The following is a 20,082-nucleotide window of genomic DNA, read 5'->3' on the forward strand; positions in this document are numbered from 1 at the left end:
ACAGAGACCCAACTCGTACTAAACTCTTTTTAATACTTACGACCGACTCTGTTTACATTTGTCATTGCCTGTACATGTTAGTTGAGCGACAGTAAACGTCGTTAAAGCTTTACGAATACAAGCAAGTAGTAAAGTTTGCCGTGTCGAAAAATTATAGTTTTTGAAGCATACGTGAGCGTGGGGAAAGCCAACTCAGTGCGGCAACGTCAATTACGATGATTTCAACCAATCAGTCACCGTAACATTTTACTTCCGGTATGGACGAATATGCGTACTTTTCTCGGAACGAAAAAAGCGTACCTTCTGTTTTTTGCAGTAAATCGAAAGAAAATACAATTTTCTTGAAACGTAAGCATGCGTTTTCGGAAAATCAAAACAACGTAAAAGTTGTGTTCAAAAAGGTGGTCAACAGAACACATTTTCCGTCCTTATTTGTCAAGTTTTTGTGCTTACGAAAAACGCATGCTTGCATTTTTTAAGATCAACGTACGGATTGAAATAATACTACAAACTATGAATAAAACCGTAAGTTTCTTGCGAAAAACTCAGTTTTGTGTTCTGGGTCACGTGACATTAGACGTGCCCCGATGACGTCATCAACTGGCTTGCACTCGCACTTTAAAACTACTGTCTAAATTTGGTTAAATCAAATCAAAGATATATCAAGTTATAGCCAATTGAATTTTCCCTAGCAACGGCCCCAATAGATACTGTAATGGGCCCTTAATTTGTTTGTTATTGGTATTGACGTGAAATGCGGCCATGTGACCAACCATGCAACCATGTTTCTGGAGTGGGGTAGGAAAAATATCTTCATTATGCTTCTGTTCTGATTCTTTCTATTTTAGGATTTAAACTTCCGTTAAAGAAATCTTCAAATCCGCTTTCATTTTTTCTTGCTAACCTTTAATCCCTCAGAATGTACAATTACATAGGCGATTGTTATTACATATGTAGGTCATTGTTGTCAGTGATGGATATTTTTTTTTGTATTTTGATATTTTTATTTAATATTGGAAGTTTCTTACATCTTACAAAGAAAAAAAAAGACACAATAACTTACATACACATACAAAAGACTACGCGCATATTACCAGCACAAGAGACCCTTTTTAGATTACAACAAATTATTCTAAATTACCTAAAAACTTAAACTTCTGCGCAGTTTTAAAAGATTATCATACCTCAACATACTTGCCCCATTTGTTTTCATGGACGGGCCATTTATTATTAGATTTGGCAATATTAGTTTCAAGTTGGTAAATTTTCTTTACTTGAGCTTTAAATATAATAATAGAAGGTTTAACCTTAATACATCTACACCAATATATATGTTTTTTTGCAATTAATAAAATATGGTTGGTTAACAAATTCTTTTCATCCGTCATACCTAATATTATATCTTTAAGACTAAGGGATTTTATTTGAATATTCGGCTGGCCCATCCATTTTATAACTTCTGTCCAAAACGTCACGGTGTAGTGGCAAGTTGAAAAAATATGTTCGAGAGATTCCTCTGGTTCTCCGCAAAAAGAACAGGCTGGAGATGATGTTAGTCCAGCTTTGCTTAAGAGGACATTTGTTGCAAGACATCTGTTGAGAACTTTATTTTGAAATTCCGGCGATGGATATGTTCTAGGCAATAAACCTTAGATATAAATCAACCTAAGAAACAGCTTTCGAACATGTTTGACCATTTCTGTGATATCAGACATCTATCACAAAATTTGTTTGAACGTGACAAGTTCCGGTAAGGACTCATCCTGGCGTGATGTTTTGTTGTCATTGGGTTTATAACGTGAACATAGTTTGGTAAACGAGCAAATGTATAGGTTTTTCATGCACAGAGCTTGATTGCAATTAGTGCTAAATGCGAATAATAATTATATATATCATCGGATTGATCACCATGCTAGATGAGGGTAACAAAAAACAAGCAAACCCTAAATTGAACTTGCACCTGTCTTTGACAAAAACATCAGGAAGAGCAATTTTGAGAATCATGTAAACGCAAAAGAAAGAATAGGAAATGAAAAACGCTGAAACAATCGATTTAAATATCTTCAAGATGTTTCTAGTTTGATTATTTCTGTTCTGTTGGAACCTGCATCTTGTAAAGTCTGACCTTGCTCTTTTGCTCAACGTTCGCATTATACTGGAATAAAGGACGATAATCGCAATCAATGGCATGACCACAAACAAGCCTACAGCGGTAATATAGTATATCTTGAGGGCAAAGCCATTCCACGGAAAATTACATGACGTTTCTTGACCAATCTCTTCCACTCGAAAAAAGTACAACATAGGAATACAATACGCTATCGATATTAGCCATGTTGCAAACAATAAAGTAGCTTTTAGCTTTTGTCTTATCACTGTCGCTTTTAATGGAAATACGGTAGCGATGAACCTGTCAACAGCGATTAAAACTAAGCTTAGAATGGACACTAAAGTTGACACCAATTTAAAAAATCCTCCAACGTTACACCCAGCAGTTGCCAAAGAACCTTGTAGAAGGCTTCCTCTGTTCGTTATAATCTCATCAGTCAGGTAAAATGGCCAAATGGTGAGACTATTAAGAATGTCAGAAAGCGCCATGTTCACATAGTAGTAGTTGGTACTTGTTCTAAAGCTGCTGAGCTGATAATAGCTATGACAGTTGTAAAGAAGATAGAAACGGCCTATGTGCACGAGTAGTTACCATCAAAATTGATTTGAGTGGAATTGTTCATATTGACGACTGCTGTGTATGTTCTTTGATCTTCTCGTCCTTCTTCAACCTTTGTTAAGTGTAAAAATAAAATAATAACACGTTATCTTAAAGGCTGCTTTCGGTTATCTGTTTTCTTTAGTTTTCTTCGACAATAACACCAAACGTTCCACAGAGAAACAAAAAGAACCCTCCAATTACGTGTTTTAACATGTACACTTTTTTGTTCTTAAATCAACTAACACATTAGTTTTGTTTACACATTACCATATATTCGTTTTGAGGTTTTCTTTGAGAACTTGATGGTTCAAAATAACAATGGCCAATTTGTCGTGAAATTATATGAAAAATATATGTAACTTTACTGATATTACCTTTTAGTTTGGTGAATACAGAAACAGGACCTGCCAGATGGTAATAACGTTTGGATACAATAACGATAATGCAAAACTGTCATGAAAAGGAAATGAAAATGAATTACTCTTTTTACAAAGAGACTACACACGAATTAACGTCATTAATCCAGACGCCTGCTTTTAATGCTCCTTGACACATCTGCATAGTAAAATTGACAGCAGACACGTTTAACAACACGACTAATCATGATATGATGACTCCCAAGATTGTTGCGATACTTTCTAAATTGGTTCAAAAGCTTTGGGTAAAACCTAAATAAGCCAGATCGGGGTAAATGAGTATGGAAAGATAATTTATTTCGATTTGTTCTCCTTAACCCCTTATAAGTAGCAAATCAGTCAACAATTTGGTGGGTCAAGTTTTTAAGGCAAAACGTTTTCAAAGGCTTTTCTGTTTTTTTTTTTTTTTTTTTTTGTCATACAGAAGGGGTTTCATTTCTTTAGAACTTAGCTTTTTTCGTTCTTCAAATAAATGTTGTCATTTTATTACAAGCTTTTAGCGCCGCTTTTTTGTATAACAATAATTAACCTTAATGTATTTTGTATTTATATATTGTTGTCTTGTAAGCCATTTCTTACTTCTGAAAATGCAGTTTTTATTTCAACTTTTGATGTATTGAATTGAAATGACATAATTATGTGTTTACTTTACTACAAGCCGACCCATGCATTTGTAATATGATTGATGTGATCATGAAACTCTAATGATCTACTGATTCGGTACTGATCAATTTTATTCAGTTTTTAAAAGACAACTAAAATTTCTTCTTCTATTTAATTTTCCGCAACGTTTAGACTAACCAGGCAAAAGTCACACCTTGTCCACCCGGGGAGAGGGAGAGTGTCAGTTGCTGATGCCATTGAAGCAGCACGGGCGGAGTGACAATAACACCACACAACTTCCGGATCCCACGCACGTTAGTCAGCCGGAGCACAGAGTGGAGAGAAAGATCATCTCCTACGCCCTGATAATTTCTTCTTCTATTTAATTTTCCGCAACGTTTAGACTAACCAGGCAAAAGTCACACCTTTTTGTTTGCTTAGTTGGCAGCAACTTGCCACTTTTTTTAAAGTGGTTTTATCTTCCGAAACAAATAGTGTTTACAAATGTATTTGTCATCACTGTTTAATTCTTTTTTAAGTTTCGTAAAGAAAAGTCATTTTACAGGAAATTGTTGCTGTCACCTTCATTAATTGAGAAGCCTTTTGCTAAGTCCATTGACAGTAAACGTAGAAAGTCGTGTCACAAAAATGCATTACAATATTTGCTAATATCCTTTACAAATTTGTAGTATTTTATTTTCTGTTTGAAACATGACAACACTGACCAACAGCAATTATTGAGTGAAAAAGGGTATAGTTTTTGTAAAGTGTTTGAAAAGTCAGTTCCAAGTGGGAATAAAGTGACTAGATAAATAGCTGTACTAAGGAGAGAAGAATAAATTTGTAACGACCTTGCACTTGTCTATTCTACTAAAGTTCAACTAATGTTATTTCTAAAGCTGAAAATGATATGCACGTGAAAAGAAAAAAGAAAAGAAAAAATGCAAGCGAAATTAAATACGCTATAACAACTGTTTTAACATCTCTGCAGAGGAACGTAGCCTAACATCTCTGTAGAGGAACGTAGAGCCTTATCTGATCTTCGTATAGATCTGATACGATCATCATCCTACCGGCGGAGAAGGGGAGAGTGTCAGTTTCTATGAATGCTACAACATATGAAAGCAAAGCACGGGCGCTTTTGAGTGACAATAACACCTTCATCAAACTTATCTCGGATCCCACGCAACGTTTTAAGCCAAAGCCGGTAGCACTTCTAAAAGAGTGGAAAGAGAAAAAGATCATCTCCTACGCCCTGATGAAAAAAAGTTGTACCCAACAGCTAAAGATGTACCGAAATTTTACGGCTTGCCGAAAATTCACAAAACTGAAGTGCCCCTCAGACCCATCGGTTCGAGTATTGGAAGCATCACGTATGAAGCGGTCAAGTACCTCGCAGTAGTGATTGGTCCACTGGTGGGTAAAACAGAACATCATATCAAGAACAGCACTGATTTTGTCCAGAAGATCAAGGACTTAGAAGTACCCCCTTCCCAGAAACTTGTGTCGTTTGATGTCAGCGCGCTGTTTACCAGCATCCCCACTGATGAAGCGGTCCGGGTTATCACAGACAGCGCTTGAAACAAGACAACAGCTGGCAGGACAGAACCGATCTGAATGTTGACCAACTAACGCAGCTTTTGGAGTTATGTTTGAATACCACCTATTTCATGTACAATGGAGACTTTTACAAACAGAACAAAAGAACCGCCATGGGGTCTCCTATTTCACCGATAGTTGCCAACCTGTACATGGAACACTTCGAGAAGTTTGCCCTATCTACGGCACCCAACCCACCTGACATCTGGTATCGTTATGTGGATGACACGTCTACCAAAATGCACGCTGCCAACATCGACAGTTTCACCCAACACATCAACAGCATTAACCCTCACATAAAGTTTACCAGCGAGCAAGAGGAAGACGGCAAACTACCCTTCCTTGACACCTGTGTCCATGTGAATGAAGATGGGAGCACAAAAACAACTGTGTATAGGAAACCCACCCACACGGATCAATATCTCAATTTCACCTCAAATCATCACCTCCTACACAGAGCAGAACACCTTGTTAGCGAGGAGGAAGACAAGGCAAAGGAAGTACGGCACATCCAAAGTGACTCACACGTGGCTATTAATCACGTGACTATGGCGCCACAGGGGGCCCCTAATGGCGCAAGTTAAGTAGATAGGGAACAGTTTATGCCAGGCAATGCTTATGTCTTGGGAGGACCCATGTCGGTAGTGGGAAAGATAATTGCCATTGAACCAGTGAGGGTGGAAATATGCTTTGGTGTCTTAATTTGCGACATGGAAGATTTAAATAAAATAAGGTAAGAGCACAGGCAAGAAGGAGCTTCAGGGAATTTTGTGCTAAGGCAAACTCGTTACGGTGCTAAAGGACGGCAATAAACAAAAAAGAAAGAAAAAGAGGGAAGTCAATCTGCATAAGTAAAAAAAAGTTCGGGGAAGTACTGAGGCCCCGTCCACACGAAGAATTAATGAGAATCTTTTTTTTGCTCGTGTATAGGAAAAAAAATGGCATTTTTTTATGTGACAAATATATTTGTTGAGAAGCTGGCGTGTCAGCATTTTTGTGACAAACAAAAATTGTCACATACGAAAAGTTACTCGTGTAGACGACTCATTGTGGCAAATATTGCGTCAGCATATGTGGTCCCCAATTTCCCACTGGGCACTGTGCGCGCGTTTCTTTGTGCGTATCGCAGCTGTTCAGGGTAATCAATGGCGCGCTTAACTTTGAACTGCCGACAATTGTTGTGTCATCTACACGATCAAATATATATGTCACATAAAAATTGCTCGTGTAAACGCAACTTTATGCCCAATAAAACGAAGAAGGTATAGAAAGTAATAAAACTAGAAGAAAAATTTTAATGATGCTTTCATTTCATTTTATTTTTGTTTTACAATACAATAACAAAAAGATTCTTATTACATGCAGGTTATTGTTGTCAGGTATGGGGATATTCTATCTTATATTCCGTTTTAGTAAATCAGCCTTGAAGACACCTCTTAGACTTGTTTCAGCGTTTCTGTGATAAGGTACATTATTTTTTATTTATTTATTTATCTTCTTTTTTTTCTTAGACACAAAATTTTGTTAAATGTCAAAAGTCGCGGCTTGGACTCATCTCGTAGCGGTGTTATTATTAGGTTTACAACGTAAACACAGTTTGTAAGCCGAACAAATGTACAGGTTCTGCATGCGCAGAGCTTGATTAAAGTTAGTACTAAATGCGAATAATATTATTGGGTTGATCACTGTGCTAAGCGAGGGCAACACAAAATAAGCAAAACCTAAAATGAACTTGCAGCTGTCTTTGATAAAAACATCGGGGTAAGTGATTTTGAGAATCAGGTAAACGAAAAAGAACGAATAGGAAATGAAAAACGCTGAAACGATCGACTTAAATATCTTCATGATATTTTTAGTTTGACTGTTATTTCTATTCTGTGGGACCTGCATCTTGCATAGTCTTGTTTTGGTATTTTGCTTAATGCGCGCATAATACTGGAATAAAGGATGATAATAGTAATCAACGGCATGACCACGAACAAGGCTAAGCCAGCAATATTGTAGATCATGAGCGCAAAGCCATTCCACGCAAATGTACAGAATTTTTCATGACCAACCTCTTCCACTCGAAAATAATAAAACATCGGAATACAATACGCTATGGATATTAACCATGTTCCCAACAATAAAGTAGCCCTAAGTTTTTGTGTAGTCAGCGCTGCCTTCAACGGAAAACTAGTGGCGATGAATCGGTCGACAGCGATCAACACCAGGCTTAGAATGGACACAATAGTCGATACCATTCTAAAAAACACTCCGACTTTACATCCAACAGTTGCCAAAGAACCTTGAATAAGACTTCCACTGCTTGTTATGATCTCGTTAGTAAGGTACAACGGCCAGGTGGTGAGACTGGCAAGAAAATCAGAAGCCGCCATGTTGACATAGTAGTAGTTGGTGCTCGTTCTAAGGCTCGGAGTTTTGTACACTGATGTAATGACCAGGCTGTTCCCAATGAAGGCTGCTGAGCTGATAATAGCCATGGCCGTTGTGAAGAAAATAGAAACGGCGTTAGGGCACGAACTGTCATCACTGGAATCGATGTGAGTGGAATTGTCCATGATGAAGACTATTTTTTTTTTCTTTTCTGTTCTGTGATCTTCTCGTCCTTCTTCAAGCTTTATACAACAGTACAATAAAATAATTTTAATTAATAATCAAAAATTCTAAAGCGCTATTTCACAAGGGTCCAAGGGCGCTTTAATCATCAAAAAAGCTAAAAAACCCTTATATTAATCAAAAAGAAGTAAAAAGCTGAAAGATGTGTGGTTAATTTAAACATTGACCCCATTGTTATTAAAATTAAATGAAACTCATAAGTTCCGTCATAACAGTTATTGGTTTGTTTAGTGAATATACTGGAATTGTCAGGACCAGTCAGACGTTCATCACTTCTGGCTAACGTTTTTCAATTTCAACTACTTTATGCAATTATGTCGTGGAAAAGAAATGAAAATCTATTACTCCAGCTTCAAAAAATACTACACACACTCAAAAAGACATATATTCCGACACTTGATTTCAATGCTCCTTGTCATGATCATTTTTGCATAACACAGTGAACACGTTTACTAACTTACTTACCCTTGGGTTAGCAAGTTATTAAACTTGGTTTCGAGGCCTAGAGCGAAAAACAAAAGAAGCTACATCGACTTGTGGTGAGATTGCATGGATGAGTTAATTATTTTTGCCCATTTGTTCCCCTAAATAAGCCGTGGCAATTTGGTGGGTCTAGTTTGCGAGGGAAAATATTTTTAAGAGAAAGCAACGTGGCTTGCGTTTCTGGAATTTAGTTTTTTTTTTCGTCCTTTGGATATTGTTTGGGGGGGGGGGGGATTTCATTTATTAGAAGCTAAGCGACGGCTTCGTGGTAGAGATAACGATTTTTGAAGTCCCCCGCAAACTACATAGTATTGGAACGGCATATGTGTTTACTTTACTAAAAACCGAAGACAGTATATGTGAGAACTCAGGATATTATGCTCTTAGAAAATGATTGATGTGGCCATATTTTTGTAATCGACTGGTCAATTATATTCTTTTAAAGAAAAGGCAAATGATTTTTATTTTCTATTAAGTATTCTAAAACGTTAAAACTGACTAGGCAAAACTCATAAGTTTTTTTTTTGGTTTAATTGACAACAACTTACAATGATTTTTTTTTAATTACTGGTTTTAGCCTTTTTTAAAAGCTGAATTGAGGACTTAAACAAACAGTGATAGCACATATAGTTGTCACTGATTATTTTATTTTATTTTTAGTTCGTCAAGCATTGTTTTTATAGGAAACTGATGTTCATTGAGTAGCCTGCTGCCAAATCCATTGACGGTAAAACACGGAGAGCCATGTAACAGACCCACATTATGGCACAGGTAGCCCAAGCTCGATATATGATGTAGCTTTTTAACGATGACCTTTGCATTGTTACGTAATTCGAGCGATTTGCATAATTATAAGGATTTGTACGGGGAAATAAATAAAACCGAAAAGAACGAAAAAAATAACTGTTGAATTACAAAAAGAAAAGAAAGAAAAAACGTGCAAAATACGCCGTAGGATTACACACATTTTAAAGAAAGCTTCTAATCCGCATTTTACTCGTTAACCTTTAATGGCTTCAGAATGGTACAATTACAAAGCCGATTCTTATTACATGTAGGTCGTTGTTGTCAGGTATGGGAATATTCTATCTAATAAACCGTAATTATAAAAAAAGCCCTGGAGACAGCTATCTAACTTGTTTTAATTAGCGTTTCTGTGATAAGGTAAATTAATTTTTTTTCCCTTTCGTGCCTAACAATAAATTTTGTTGAATGTCAGAAGTTAGGGTTTGGACTCATCTCGGTGCGACGATGTTATTCGGTTTACAACGTAAACAAATATGCAGGTTCTGCATGCGCAGAGCTTGATTAAAATTAGTGCTAAATGCGAATAATATTATTGGGTTGATCACTGTGCTAAGCGAGGGCAACACAAAATAAGCAAACCCTAAAATGAACTTGCAGCTGTCTTTGATAAAAACATCAGGATAAGTAATTTTAAGAATCATGTGAACGCAAAAGAAAGAATAGGAAATGCAAAACGCTGAAAGAATCGATTTAAATATCTTCATGATGTTTTTAGTTTGATTATTTCTGTTCTGTTGGGACCTGCACCCTGGTTTAAGCCTCTTGCTTAATGCACGCATTATACAGGAATAAAGGATGATAATCGTAATTAATGGCACGACCACGAACAAGACTAAGCCAGCAATATTGTAGATCATGAGCGCAGAGCCATTCCACACAAACTTGCAGAATTTTTCCTCACCAACCTCTTCAACTCGAAAATAATAGAACATGGGGATACAATACGCTATCGATATTAACCATGTTCCAAACAATAAAGAAGCCCTTAGTTTTTGTGTAATCAGCGTCGCTTTCAGTGGAAATATAGTAGCGATGAATCTGTCGGCAGCGATCAGCACCAGGCTTAAAATGGACACTATAGTCGAGACCAGTCTAAAAAACACGCCAACTTTACATCCAAAAGTCGCAAAAGGACCTTGTATAAGACTTCCTCCGCTCGTTATGATCTCGTTAGTAAGGTACAGCGGCCAGGTGGTGAGACTGGCAAGAAAATCAGACGCCGCCATGTTGACATAGTAGTAGTTGGTGCTTGTTCTAAGGCTCGGAGTTTTGTACACTAAGACAATCACCAGCATGTTTCCAATAAAAGCCGCTAAGGTGATGATAGCCATGGCCGCTGTAAAGAATATAGAAACGGCGTTTGGGCACGTAGAGTCAGCAATGGAATCGGTGTGCGTGGAATTGTTCATGATGACGACTCTCGTTTATGTTGTGTTCTCTGATTTTTTCGGCCTTCTTCTACCTTTGTACAATAGCACTATAGAGAAATAATACGTTATCGTGCAGAATTCCTTTCAGTAATGTTGCTCCTAATTTTCCCTCAACAATAACTCCAAACTTTCAAGTGAGAAAAAAATGCGCTTCAATTATTTTTCTTTTCTAAAATAATCAAACCATTGGTTCTGTTCACCGGTTACCACACATTCGTTTTGACGTTAGTTCTGTGAATGTATTTATAACAGTGGTCGGTTTGTCATGAAATGAAATGAAAACATAAGTTACGTTACGTTAGTATAATTACCTGTTTGTTTGCTGGATTTACCGAAATTGTCAGTCAGATGTTCGTCACTTTTAGCAAACGGAGTTCAATTTCAAACATTAGTTACGTTACGTTACTATATTACCTGTTTGTTTGCTGAATTTAATGAGTTATCAGTCAGATGTTCGTCACTTTAAGCAAACGGAGTTCAATTTCAAACATTAGTTACGTTACGTTACTATAATTACCTGTTTGTTTGCTGAATTTAATGAAGTTATCAGTCAGATGTTCGTCACTTTAAGCAAACGGAGTTCAATTTCAAACATTAGTTATGTTACGTTACTATAATTACCCGTTTGTTTGCTGAACTTTAAGAAATTGTCAGTCCGATGTTCGTCACTTTTAGCAAACGGAGTTCAATTTTAAACATAAGTAAAGTTACGTTACTACAATTACCTGTTTGTTTGCTGAATTTAATGAAATTGTCAGTCAGATGTTCGTCAATTTTAGGGTGCGTTTCTTTGGGAAAATCCAAAATTGGATCATTAAACTCAGCCGGATCACACGGATACTTTGCTCCCAAAGAAACGAAGAATCCGAAAACGGATTTTTTTGCCATGACAACCCCGTAAACACATTTCGCACAGAACATAAAATATCAGCACAAATTTATTTTTCGTCGAATGTATCCTAGCTAAAATAATCAGTAAGCATACAAAATCTTTTACAAAAATCACACGTCGAAGTAGATCTTCTTTAGCGTTAGGCACAATGTGGCGAGAAAGCATCTGAGAGCGAAGAATGATTGCGAAATGATCAGTGCAAATCACTCGTGACAATTTCAAAAGGATACAACTTCCGAAGGCACACAGTGGCTGTTCTAGAAAACCTGTATCCCGTTTAAAATGATACTACATACCTATCTGAAGCTACCGTTTCCTTTAATCGTGAAATATTTTTGTATTTTGATCGAAATAACCGCCTAAAACTTTCCGAATGTCAATGTTTACAAAGAGCGAACCTGTATTTTCACAGCAAAGACCGCTGGGCCATGGTAGTTTTTTCGAATCCTTTCCCAAAGAAACGCACGGATCATGAATCCTAAAAATCCGGATTCAGATATGATCTGATGAATCCACTCGAAGTGTACGTGGATTCTTCAGATCATTGATCCAAGATTAATCCATTTTCGGATATAGGTAAAGAAACGCAAAATCCGTTTTTGGATCAAAAATCCGGATTTGTTTCTTTTCCCAAAGAAACGCACCCTTAGCAAACGGAGTTCAATTTCAAACATCAGTTACGTTATGTTACTACAATTACCTGTTTGTTTGCTGAATTGAATTAAAAATTGTTAAGGACGTCCATCACTATTACCTAACGAATTTCGAATTTCAGTTCCTACACACGCAATACTGTCGTGAAAAGGAAATGAAAATGTGTTGATCCAATTACAAAAGAGACTACACAAGAAGAAAAGACTTCAATTTTAACACTTGCTTTTAATGCTCCTTGGCATTTTAACATAACACAATCAGTTGACAGTGAACTCGTTAACTAACCGACTTACTCTTAGTTTATTTAACGAGGTGGGAAAATCATTTTCTGACGAAGCATGAATAGATAATTTATTTTCTTTTATTCCCCCTAAACCCTAGAGCCAGTCAGTCGACATTTTTTGGGTCAAGTTTGTAAGGAAAAAGATTTCTATAGGCTTTTATGCTTTTTCATTCAGCGGTTACTTTGTTTTCTAGAACTTAGCATTTTTTTGTCCTTCGGATAAATGTTGTTATTTTTATTACAAGCTAAGCGATGGTTTACTTGTACCAATAGTGTTGATTAACATTTTACGCATTTTTTATTATTTTCTGACTGAAAACCATTTCAGTTCTGAAACACGTATGCTTTCATCGTTTTAATTTGCCCATTTCTTTTTCAAACTGAACATATATTCGAATTGACATTTGAGTTAACACACAAATAGTTGTTAGTTCATCTTTTGATGCACCGCGGGAACGACATGTGTTTACTTTACTAAAAGCCGAAGAGAATCATGTAGATATAGGGTTTCCGAATATTACGTGCCCTTGCAATATGATTGATGTGACTTTGTCTGCAGGAAATCGACTTGTCAATTTTATTCAGTTTAAAAAAGGAACTGACATTAATATTTTTTTCAATTAAATTCTCTGCAATGTTAAGGCCAACGAGTAAAAATTTAACACTTTTTGTTTGCTTAGTTAGCACCAACCTTTTAACAGTGGTTTTATCCTCTTTGAAAAACTGGATTGGGAAATTTGAAACAAACAGTAATAAGAAATATTTATGTTATCATTGTCATTTTATTCTATTTTTTAGTTCGTAGGACCTTATGTATTTATAGGAAATTGATGCTGTCGCCCACATTTATTGGGTGAGCTTGCTACGTAATCCATTGACGGAAAACTAAGGGAGCCATGAAACCAACTTGCATTAGAATATAGATCTGCTTACTTTTTAAAACTACAATATAAAATATATTTACATTTTGGGCAATTTATTTGAGGTGTCCGGATATAACGCCCTTGCAACATGATTGATGTGGCCATATTTTGTAATTAAACGACAGTTATATTCCATTAAGAAAAAGAAACTGGAAAATGTTTTTTTTCTATTAAGTCTTCTACAACGTTCAGACTTACTAGGCAAAAATCATACGTTTTTGTTTGTTTAGTTGACACCAACTTACAATGATTTTTTTTTTAATTACTGGTTTGATCTTCTTTGAAAAAAATGATATAGAACTGAAACAACAGTGAAAACAAATATAGTTATCACTGTCTATTTTATTTTATTTTAGTTGTTGTGAGTGAAGCATTAATTTTGATAGGCAATTGATGCTTATCGCCCACGTTCATTGAGTAGCCTGCTGCCAAATCCATTGACGGTAAAGCATAGAGAGCCATGCAACAGACTTGCATTATAGTGTTGCCTACTTTTGAAATTTGCAATGCAAAATAAATTTTCATTTCATTGATTTTAATAAAAAAATATATATATATTTTCCTTTGAAGTCTTTACCTAATAATGAAATTTCGATTTTTTTTTTTTTTCAAAAGATAACTAAAGTATGTATGACTTGACTAGAGGATATAGTTTAAACTTTCTGCTATGAAAATCATCACGCAATAAAATATGAAAGTGATATAGATTGTACTAAATACGAGCTCGACAAGAGAAAAACTATTGGCTCTGTTTATTTTGAAAGACCTAAGTGACGTCTCAAACGTATTATAAGTCAATATAAATATGGAAATGGTCATATCTTGCAGAGAAATAATACGTCAGTCGTATTTTTGTGTTTAAATTAAATAAAATTGCTGATGATTTGAATGTACTATCTTGAACAACCTAAAAATCAAAACCCGCGAAAACAAGCCTAAAAAAGTGTAACACTAATTGATTCTTTTCTGGAAGGTCTATAATAAAGTGAGATTTCAAAGGAAGCTTAAGTAGTCGCTTGGAATTTCGTATAACAATGTATCTATTAAGCATGTCAACCCTTATGCAAACTAGCTAGTACAGTATGAATGATAAGTATTCCCGACTGCAAGGTTAGTTAATTTTAGGTTTTCTGTCCATTGCTTTGTGTAATAAGTATGAGGTAACGTAAGCCTTGATTGCTTTGAGAATAGTTTGGAAGAGGAAATCCGAAAATAGTTTACTAAGTACAAATAAGTTATTTTCTATTTTTTGATCAGTAATTAAGTTTTAAAGGTCCACATCAGCCCTAGGCTACCATCTTTATAGACCTTTGTTTTCAAATAAAGTATGTATGTACATTGCCAATAATAAAATTAAAAAGAAACAAGAACGGTTAAGAATGGGTATATAATCTAAAGACCAAAAATTTAAAATTCCACATATCTTAACCCTCGGACGTACAAGGGGGGTGGATGCCACCCCCCCCCCCCCCGTAAGGTTTTTTCCAAATTTTGAAAAAAGCATTTACCCTACAATGCTGAAACTTTCAGTAGCTGTTCATTCATCCTTTGCGGAATTTGATATGTCAACCAGTTATATGGTATGACGTTGCCAGGTAACTCATAAATACAAGCAGGTCTGCCAAAATCCTTTTTACATTTTTCTTGATTTTTTCCAGTTTTTAAAAACAGAAGTGCAAGATTTGCTTATTTTTACATTCCATAAGCAATTGCGATTTTGCATCAATTTCCGTGATTTTGTGACTTCTAAGAAAATGTTGAAATCCAAGATGGCGGATCCAAGATGGCGGCTCTTATGACGTCACGTGACGTCATATGACGTCATAGCCAATAATTTGTCACTGTAGAGTAAGCTGAGGGCCTCTCAAAGCAAAATAGTTTCGCTGCGCCACTATAACGAAAACCCGGGGAGGGGTTCCATCCACCCCCCCTTGTACGATGATGGGGGTAGAGTTTGTGTACGTCCGAGGGTTAAACGCCAAAATCTTTCTAGATTAATTTTGCAATAGATATGCACATGTACGATTTACTCGTTTACAGTAAAACAGCATATTTTTTTTTATTTAAAAGGTTTTATAGTAATATAATATATTTATAGTACACAAAATGAATATATCATTTACAATTACTAATAATAAGAAACTTGGGTGTCATAGAACACCTCTCTAACAAACACCCAGTCTATTTTGGCAGACACCTATTTATAGCAGCCACTTATACAACTTGAAGACATACTAATGTAATCTGACATTGCTATAGAGTGTACAATTCAGTAAGGTGGACACCTTTTTCGAGGTGGATATCTCTTAAATTTGCCCACAGTTCTTAGGCAAGCAGCTCGTTAAAGCAGTCACTAACATGCCTTAAGGGACTTTCTAGAATGCATACCTCTGAAATTGGTAACTCTAACATATACCTTTATAAGATAGATTTCTCTCTTGGTCGAACACCGGTCTAAGATTGTCACCGCCATAACGTCGACATCTTGGTAAGGAGCTGAATAGCCCGGGGCCCCGTCAACATCCCCGCTTTGGGGGAAAACGTGAACAAAAAAACTATCTATTACGGTAATTTTTACGTGATAGATTCACAGTCAACAGGTTTTATGCAAACGATGTGATGTCCAAGTCAACATCCCTGAACATTCTGGTCTAGTAAAAGCTACCGTAACCAAGGTTTACCTTTTAATTTTCAACATGGTGTCTGATTATTCACTACATCTGGCTGTGAATCACCTCCTTGTTGCGTTGATGTGTTTAAAACATGAACGGAATTTGCAACAAGGAAAGGGCACAGCCTGCGCAAAGCCTGGCGAAAATTGGTGCTAAATGCAAATAAAATCACTGGATTAATTGCTGTGCTTAGCGATGGCAACACAAAATACGTAAAACCTAAAATCAACTTACATCTGTCTTTGATGAAAAGAACAGGAGAGCTGATTTTGAGCATGAAAAATACGCAATAAAAAGAATAAGTTATGAAATACGCTAAAACAATGGATTTAAATATCTTCATAATGTTCCGGTTCTGTCTGCTTCTGTTATTTTGATAGTTATGGTATCTTGTATCATTTTGCGGTTGCACTCTTGCTTTTAGAACGCGCATAATACGCAAATAGAGAATTATAATTGTAATTAATGGAGTAATAGTGAACAAGGTCAAGCCAGTTATAAAATAGATTGCACTAGCCAACTCATTCCACGAAAATCTACAGAAAATTTCCTGGCCGACTTCTTGCACACTAGCCCGATAGGCCGCCAGGATACAGTAAGCCATCGATATTAACCAAGTCGCAAATATAAATAATGCCCTCATTTTTTGTGTAATCAGTGATGCTTTTAAGGGAAAAACAGTAGCGATGAATCTGTCAATAGCGATCAAAACCAGGCTTAGAATGGACACTATGGTTGACACCAATCTAAAAAACATTCCAACTTTGCAGCAAACAGTTGCCAGAGGACCTTGGATTAGACTTCCAGTGCTTGTAATGATCTCATCAGTCAGATACAACGGCCAAATGGTGACACCAGCAAAAATGTCAGAAACCGCCATGTTGATGTAGTAGTAGTTGGTGCTTGTTCTTAGGCTTGGTGTTTTGTAAACAGAGAAAATCACCAGACAGTTTCCAATGATTGCCGCTATGCTGATTATAGTCATGGCCACTGTAAAGAATATAGAAACGGCGTACGGGCAGGAAGGGTATCCATTAGGATAGATGTGAGAAGAGTTGTTCATGACCATTGGTCTTGTTGAGTTGTGCTTTGGCTCTGTCCAACTTTCTCTAACTGTAACACAATAGAGATGATGGTCAATGTTACAAGATGATACAAGATAATATATTCTCTTTTTGTTCCCTTTACTTTCATTTCATGATTTCAGAATCCAATTTCAATGAGTTCAAAATGTGTGCTTTCCGTGTAAAGTAAACTCGACATATGTTTTTGTTCGCTGCATGGTTGCCATACCGGTTAGTCTTGACAATTTTGTGATTTATTTAAAACAGTTTTTGGTTTGTTGATGACTTGTAATATTCTTGTGGATGATGATGATGATGATGGGATGATGATGATGATGATGATGATGATGATGATGATTGATGATGATGATGACAACGCCACTTGGCACTTAAGAGACAAGTAGAAAAAAGTGATGCGCGCCTATTTGTAGCAAACTGGCAGGATGAACACACAAAATCTGTCATAAGATTGCATTGTATCATATATCCTTCCATTGAAATAGATCAAATCCTGTCAGAGTTACAAGGAAAAGCACATAGAATGAATGTTGGAAAATTGGCGCAAAATGTGGTTTTTAGACCTGCTGTATGCCAATGTCAGCTATAATCGTTTCCATCTGGATACTGAGTGGCAGTTAGAAACACTTTGGGAAAAGGACAACAAATGTAAAAGTGATAACGAGAAAAATATATTAAAATAAAATCGCTGTAAAAAGGTCAAATTTTGGCACATTCACATTTGACATTCAGTCCCTATTTAGCGAAAATTTCAGTATACGACGTAGTAGAAAAAAAAATAGATATATATCCATTGGGATCGATCTGAATGGAGTTGTTCAAGAAAATATCATTACTGTGCTCTTTTATGTTCGGACCTGTGAATTTCTCAGCCTTGCTTAACTCATAGCACAACGCCGAACAGTAATATATATTATCCTGCCAAACGTTTTCTAGCTATTTGCTCCGTGTATACTTTCTTTGAATTCGACAATAATAACTCCAAATGATCAAAGCTAAAATTTGTCGCTATATTTCTATGCGCCGCAGTTCCTCTATCTTTTTTTGCACTTTGAACTTTTCAGTGCCAAAGTACTTTACAAACTATTGGTTCTATTTTCCCATTGCCACACATCTCTTTTTGTTGTAAATAAAAACTACAAACCTTTGAAAACGAATAACTCGTTATCTTTTTTGATTGATAGGTTTCATGATATTGTCAGTAAAAGTAAGATATTCATCACTCTTAGGCATGAACTACCTGATCTATATGGAGTCATCCGTATTTTCGGGACGGTTATTTCAAGCACGATCTAAAAGAAAAAAACGGAATAAAACCGTAAAACTGTTTGATTTACGTACCTTTTTAAGCATGGCTTTTTGTTCAAAGTCTGGCAAAATTTTTGCCTTCTAATGTCTATTTAACCAACGTAACAGCTTTTGCAATTCGTAATGGAAAAAATCACAAAAAAAAAAAAAAATGGAAAAGATGATAGCAATTGTGCATTGACTTGAAGCTGCAGGGAAGAAGAAAATATATCTTGGTCAAAGTAATAATGGACTAAAAAGAAAGATGTTTACAAGTTTATCAAGCCGCACAACGTTTCAGTAAACATTGTAAACATTATTGCGTGATCTCTGCCTCGCGGTCGTGAGAAACACTAAGTTTAATTACCAATTGCATTTATTTCTCCTTTAAAATTCGATTAGCAAAGGCAAACTAAATTTTCCTTTCGTTAAATCCCGCAAAACGACTATTAGTTCTGCAGCTATTCAACTTACACAAAAAGACTGTTGAAAAACCTTATAATATTAAGTAAAAATATAAATGAGCGCCTTCTATACCAAATTGCAAGGCGGCAAATAACAGCGGCTCGCAAATTGTCCACCTTTAGGAAGAAAAATAAAAAGGTTTTATCTGAAATTAATTGTAACGTATACTCACCTGAAAACTCCAGAAAACTAATCATTAGAAGTGATATCAATTTTTCCCCACCCAAACAGCACATCGATATCATACAACAATGTCTGACATTCACCTGAATGACAATAAGCTGATATTAAATACACCTGGAATATTGATCAGGTAAAGCTTGAATTTTAAATAAATGAAAATGTTCCCCTTTTCACTCTTTTCCAGATATCATTTTATCTTCTTTTTTTTCGTTGAAGTTAATGATGTGCCTGGAGGATATAGTTTTCGATTTCAATTTTTAAAATCATCAGATAAAGAAAAATGGAAGGTGAACGTTATACAAAATTACGTGCTCGCCAAAATGCAATATTGACATTGTTTAATTGTCTTGACAAACATTAATAAAATGTATATGAGTCATAACTTGATAATTGATCGCAATTAGCATATATTTTTGAGACTTTATTCGTCATTACGTCCTTCCAAAGAAACATAAAAAACTCGAGACAGTTCTGCATCACATTTCCAAATAAGTTGAATTGCCATAAAAATATTACACTGCGCGCAGCTTTTTTGCTTACCCGTTTGGAGTTAAAAAAAAAACATGGAAAAACATTGTCTCTCCATCGTGTTTGAAGTATTTCTTGAATTCGGAAGGTAATATTCTTCTTGAAGAGGAATAACACGCCATCGTCTACGCCAATCGTGTCTTCGGCATTTATCATTATGATCATGTTAGACAGTTATCAGATGCATTATACATTTCCTAAGATATATCACGGCCAGTATTGTCCATATACCCTGTTATAATACAATACAATATTCTCCTTGTAATTTCATAAGCGAACAAAAACTGAGTTGGCAATTAGCAAAACACTCATTATTGTTAGCCATAGTACCTGAGACGCACCATGGTTCATATAAGCAAATTATAGCAAATTAAGTGTATTGACTCTGATTCGTAAATGCGCTAACACAAGAAAGGCATAGTGCTTTTGTGAAGAAAATTATTGGA

General features: G+C 35.9%; 2 protein-coding genes and 2 pseudogenes across 5 annotated transcripts; all 4 read right to left on the reverse strand.

Annotated features, from left to right (window-relative positions):
• Positions 1 to 1,718: 1,718 nt before the first annotated feature.
• On the reverse strand, positions 1,719 to 2,732 carry LOC144654040 (prokineticin receptor 1-like; annotated as a pseudogene).
• A 4,052-nt stretch (positions 2,733 to 6,784) lies between these two features.
• LOC144655497 (neuropeptide FF receptor 2-like) lies at positions 6,785 to 7,889 on the reverse strand (annotated as a pseudogene).
• Positions 7,890 to 9,615: 1,726 nt separating this feature from the next.
• LOC144655206 (QRFP-like peptide receptor) lies at positions 9,616 to 10,895 on the reverse strand. Its single transcript, XM_078515426.1, has one exon. It carries the CDS (start codon positions 10,644 to 10,646, stop codon positions 9,666 to 9,668), a length of 981 nt encoding a protein of 326 aa, XP_078371552.1. The 5' UTR covers positions 10,647 to 10,895; the 3' UTR covers positions 9,616 to 9,665.
• Positions 10,896 to 15,520: 4,625 nt separating this feature from the next.
• Positions 15,521 to 19,185, reverse strand: LOC144654511 (neuropeptide FF receptor 2-like). Of its 4 annotated transcripts, XM_078514660.1 has the most exons (3): positions 19,098 to 19,185; positions 18,414 to 18,465; positions 15,521 to 17,204 (listed from the first exon to the last, which is right to left on the reverse strand). In XM_078514660.1, exons 2-3 carry the CDS (start codon positions 18,430 to 18,432, stop codon positions 16,111 to 16,113), a joined length of 1,113 nt encoding a protein of 370 aa, XP_078370786.1. In that variant the 5' UTR covers positions 18,433 to 18,465; positions 19,098 to 19,185; the 3' UTR covers positions 15,521 to 16,110. The 4 variants fall into 4 exon arrangements, with proteins under 4 accessions (XP_078370786.1, XP_078370785.1, XP_078370787.1 ...); XM_078514659.1 differs by lacking the exon at positions 18,414 to 18,465 and having other exon boundaries at positions 19,098 to 19,180; XM_078514661.1 differs by lacking the exon at positions 19,098 to 19,185 and having other exon boundaries at positions 18,414 to 18,597.
• Between the last annotated feature and the right edge of the window lie 897 nt (positions 19,186 to 20,082).

This window comes from Oculina patagonica, chromosome 5, assembly GCF_052425735.1.
Source record: "Oculina patagonica isolate OP01 chromosome 5, crgOcupat, whole genome shotgun sequence".
In the NCBI taxonomy this organism is placed as follows: domain Eukaryota; kingdom Metazoa; phylum Cnidaria; class Anthozoa; order Scleractinia; family Oculinidae; genus Oculina; species Oculina patagonica.

Coding starts and splice junctions, on each gene's coding strand:
- LOC144654511 (XM_078514659.1), bottom strand. CDS start 19,170: ATGATATCGATGTGCTGTTTGGGTGGGGAAAAATTGATATCACTTCTA. Junction 17,205..19,097: donor TAGTTTTCTGGAGTTTTCAG/GTGAGTATACGT, acceptor ATTGTGTTACAG/TTAGAGAAAGTTGGACAGAG.
- LOC144655206 (XM_078515426.1), bottom strand. CDS start 10,646: ATGAACAATTCCACGCACACCGATTCCATTGCTGACTCTACGTGCCCA.